The following is a 4,048-nucleotide window of genomic DNA, read 5'->3' as shown; positions in this document are numbered from 1 at the left end:
TACTATCATTATATAACATCGGGTCTGTTATATTAACTTAAATTAAAAAAAAAGCCATGCAATGTCAATTTCAAAAAATGTTACACATAGCTAACAATTAAACCATTGACATGCAATGTAAAGTCAAAGAAGTTACTTATACTGTTATAGTCAGTTACTAGGACATGCCATTAACTCAATAACAACTATGCATTCCGAAATAAGTAAAACAAAGTAAAACCAATTCTTACCCGGAGGCCACTGGATGATCCTGTCCGGTGCACTTTTGTATAGGGAGGGGTTTCCGACATCCCTGCCCCTGCTGACGGGGGCACTGGGCCCGTTAGTACTGATTTTTGGACCAAAATCCAAATTAAGGCCATGCCCGTTGTCCTTCCTCTGTCCCATGCTGGAGGATCCACGGATGTTGAGATCCCCTTTATTTCCTAATTTGGACATAGGATGTTCAATGACGGGTAGGTTAGGGGTCTTCATTCCCTTATGGGGAGATCCTGGGACCCGAGGGACAGCGGCTACTCCACTAGCCATTGTGAGATCCTTTAAACTAGAAGTTTAAATGTCAGAATAAACGAATATAAGAAATACACACTCTGTAAAAAATAGAGTTTAAAATCCGTTCGCAATGTCAAATCTTCAAATCGGAGATGCTACACCTGACTATATCCACAGATGTTACAATCTGCGGATCACTTCACGGTGTACCCCCTCCCAACGGAACCACCATTTCTCCCCCTCCCAGTTCCTGCTATGTAAACAGTAAGCAATGATCACAGAAGGTGTCGAGACGTCCTAGGCTCGTCCGCCATTAGTGTACATAATCTCTAAGGGTAACCGCGCGAGACGACAGGTACGGATCGACCACCGTACGAGGCTATCACATGATCACAGCCATTCAGTAAAGTTGTTCGGAGGTTGCTAGAAGTCTATGTGTATATATATGTATATGTATAATCGCACACGGGGTAAATGATTTAAATCGTTCGCGATAAAATATATACTCGTTGAAAGAATTTGTATGTGAGCTAATCAAAACAAATGTATTGAAAATTGCCCCTGCTATATAGCATATAATTGAACGTATTAGATAAAGGACTTAGTTTATTATAATACGGTAACTAGTCTTTCTCTTGTCCCGATATTCAATACCCCAAATCCCTCCTTTCTAAAGGTTTTATGTTTTGAGACGTGTTCACAACAATATCTCAGCGTATAGTGTAATATCCCAACTCCTCACTGACAAATATGTCGAGTCTAATACAGTTAAAAGAAAAGCAATCATGCGTCCGTAGCGCAACACATTCAGATCTGTTCGTTAGTGCATATATTTTTGTATTAATTATCATAGCTGACAATTTCTAATTGGACAGATATATTAGTTATCACCATAAAAACATACATGTTATTACCTTTAAATATCACAATAGGTTTAAATAGAAATAAACTCTGGCTGACATGTTCAGGAAGTTAAATGAATCTTGTAATAAGCTTCATTTTGGGGCCATTTGTTTGAAAAAGTGATCAGTTTAAAGTTTAATTCCCTTGGACGTCTTTTTGTATCCGTTTCAGACACAACATACGTCTGTATCCACTTGGACGAATACATACTGAAAGGATTGCAAAGAACCGAATCCGTCATCAATGAGTACGACTACTTTTGAAGTTAAAATAATTTTGATTTTGCTAATTCCATAAAAGAATACCTAAACATACAACAAAGGTTTCTAAATGAATTAGCACCGTTTCCAAAACTAAACCGTGAACAGAGCTGACGGTAACACCACACCGCGGTGACTTGTCAAAAGTTCTGTCACTCGGCCAGATCGAGCTTTAGCATGTCGACCTGTATTATGTCGCACCTGTTGTTATACGTGTATACCTGGTCAGATGGTGATGTGTGATTTAGCATAAAGCTGTAGTCTATACTTGGCAGGTTTGGGCACTCCGTATCAACAGTATACACTTCTTAGATAGGATCGCCTGTGTTTCTATGGACGTTTCAAATGTTTTAGAGAACAGATAATTCTGAATGGTTTTACTACGAGTCATTCGTATGTTATTCTGCAAAAAAGTGTCTTCGTGGTACCATGGTTAAGAAAAGTACACATCCATTATTTCAACACTCCACGACATTGCTCTGACATTTAAATGAACGATGAAGACTACGTATTTTCGTCTAAAATATGAGAAGTTATTACATGACAAAGCTATCTTTAACAAGTAACAAAAAGTGAATGTGAAAAGGACACGAACGCCAGACAAATCATACACTTAACCTGTCTTGTGATCGTTCGACTAGACCAACTATTGGAATAAAATAATGATAAAAAATGAACTATAAAAAGAGGCTACATTTCAACTTAAAAATGACCAATGTAAAAATCAGTATCCTTACGTTATTCTGAACATTGTCCCAGGAAAGTCCGAGGAAGGACCCCGTCCGATCCTCGGCAACACAGCGACCATGGCGGAAATGACGTCGAAAATGATGTCTTGTGTTACATCTGTCATCATTATATCAATTAATTGGATTTAAATCAAGTGAAGAAAAAACACCTGATATCGAATATCAATCTACCTGTATCGGGTATTGAATGTATCCGATTTCATACTAGTTACGACAACATTCCAACAAACCAGTGTAACATACACCATACTTAATTAAAAAAAACACCCAACTATAGCAGAACCCCGCAATCCATGATTTATTAAGATAAAACTTATTTTTTTCTATATGGAATGTTGTTACATTTATCGTCATACATGTGCAGAGGATTTGCATGCAGATGCAGCAGGTTTTAACTAGAGTCGTTGTCTGTTTTCTTCTGTCCATTACTGAGCTCTTCATGTCCGGATGCCAATACACCAATGCCATGTCTCAACGCACGTTAAATATGCTGAATAGAGTGGAAACCAGAGAAGACCAATTCCACTACAAAAGTGTTTATTTCGTTAAAACAAACCATCTGATATCTGATGCATTACTTGATACTATTGTGTTATAAGTTCGTTAGATACATGGGGCATTCGCCATTTCATCATCGCTGAAGAATAATTCATGTTAATACTAACATCGAGGAATTGCTTTAACATTTCGGCGTAGATAACCATGGAAAATACAGGTTTAGATATCATAAGTGGTACATAAGGCCAAAAGATTCAAAGGTCATATCGAAATATTTCCGTAAAATGTACAAATACATCACAAGGGGAAATGTGTTAGTTTATCGAGACAAAATGCATGTGTACTGTGTCTTAGATGATTGTTGACGCATGCCCGTTCATAGACTTATAACGTAAGGTGTCAATACACGTGCCACATGTGGCACAGGAAATGGGTACCTTCCGGTACACGTAATTTCATTTGCCTTGTATTCAGATTTTGCCGTTGTGTATCGACACTATGGTGTTTCCCGATGTGTGGAATCAATGCTTCAACATGATTGACAATGTTAATTGTATCACTTTTCGACGATCAAACGATATTCTACCCTTTCATATAATAGATATGGTAGGCTATGCAAAAAGAAACAGTGTCCTTTTATACAATGACTGATGAATAGGCAGGCTAAACAAACGATTACACAAAATAGATAAAACCGGAAGCCGCTATTTCAAACACCCAATAAATTAATGAAATACCTTGACAACCAATTAATTAATAATAGGGCGGACTTTAAAGCTCTTTATCATATGATAAACATTGATATGGCGAGTGGGGATCTTTCCGACTATGTGATAAATATCAATGGTTTCATACGAAACTTAATAAAGCTGGCCAACATAGTATCACTAACTAAACCACACATTTTATAAAAAAAATATTATAAAAAACTGTTAATATTTTAACAAAAGGTGGAAATCATTCGGGATGAAATGGGTGTACTTAATACAAGAAATGAAAAAATGTTCCTCAATTCAGACATTTAAGAAAATTCCTTAAACGATTTCTTTGGCTTACAACACTTTTGCTCAACTTAAATGTAAACTTTATTTATTTCACAACAAAAATGAAACAAGTTATTTCAACTTATATTAATCACTCTTGTTT

At 36.7% G+C, this 4,048-nt stretch overlaps 1 protein-coding gene across 1 annotated transcript; it reads right to left on the bottom strand.

The window, feature by feature from the left end:
- Positions 1-230: 230 nt before the first annotated feature.
- Positions 231-2,463, bottom strand: LOC110444741 (the record flags this gene model as incomplete). Its single annotated transcript, XM_021489104.1, has 2 exons — positions 2,393-2,463; positions 231-544 (listed from the first exon to the last, which is right to left on the bottom strand). Coding segments are annotated over exons 1-2 (385 nt in total), but the record flags the coding sequence as incomplete, so codon positions are not given.
- Between the last annotated feature and the right edge of the window lie 1,585 nt (positions 2,464-4,048).

Source organism: Mizuhopecten yessoensis, unplaced genomic scaffold (assembly GCF_002113885.1).
Source record: "Mizuhopecten yessoensis strain PY_sf001 unplaced genomic scaffold, ASM211388v2 hete_36168316, whole genome shotgun sequence".
Taxonomy (NCBI): Eukaryota; Metazoa; Mollusca; class Bivalvia; order Pectinida; family Pectinidae; genus Mizuhopecten; species Mizuhopecten yessoensis.
The sequence above is the reverse complement of the archived record's forward strand: the minus strand, read 5'-3'. Positions and strand labels throughout refer to the sequence as shown.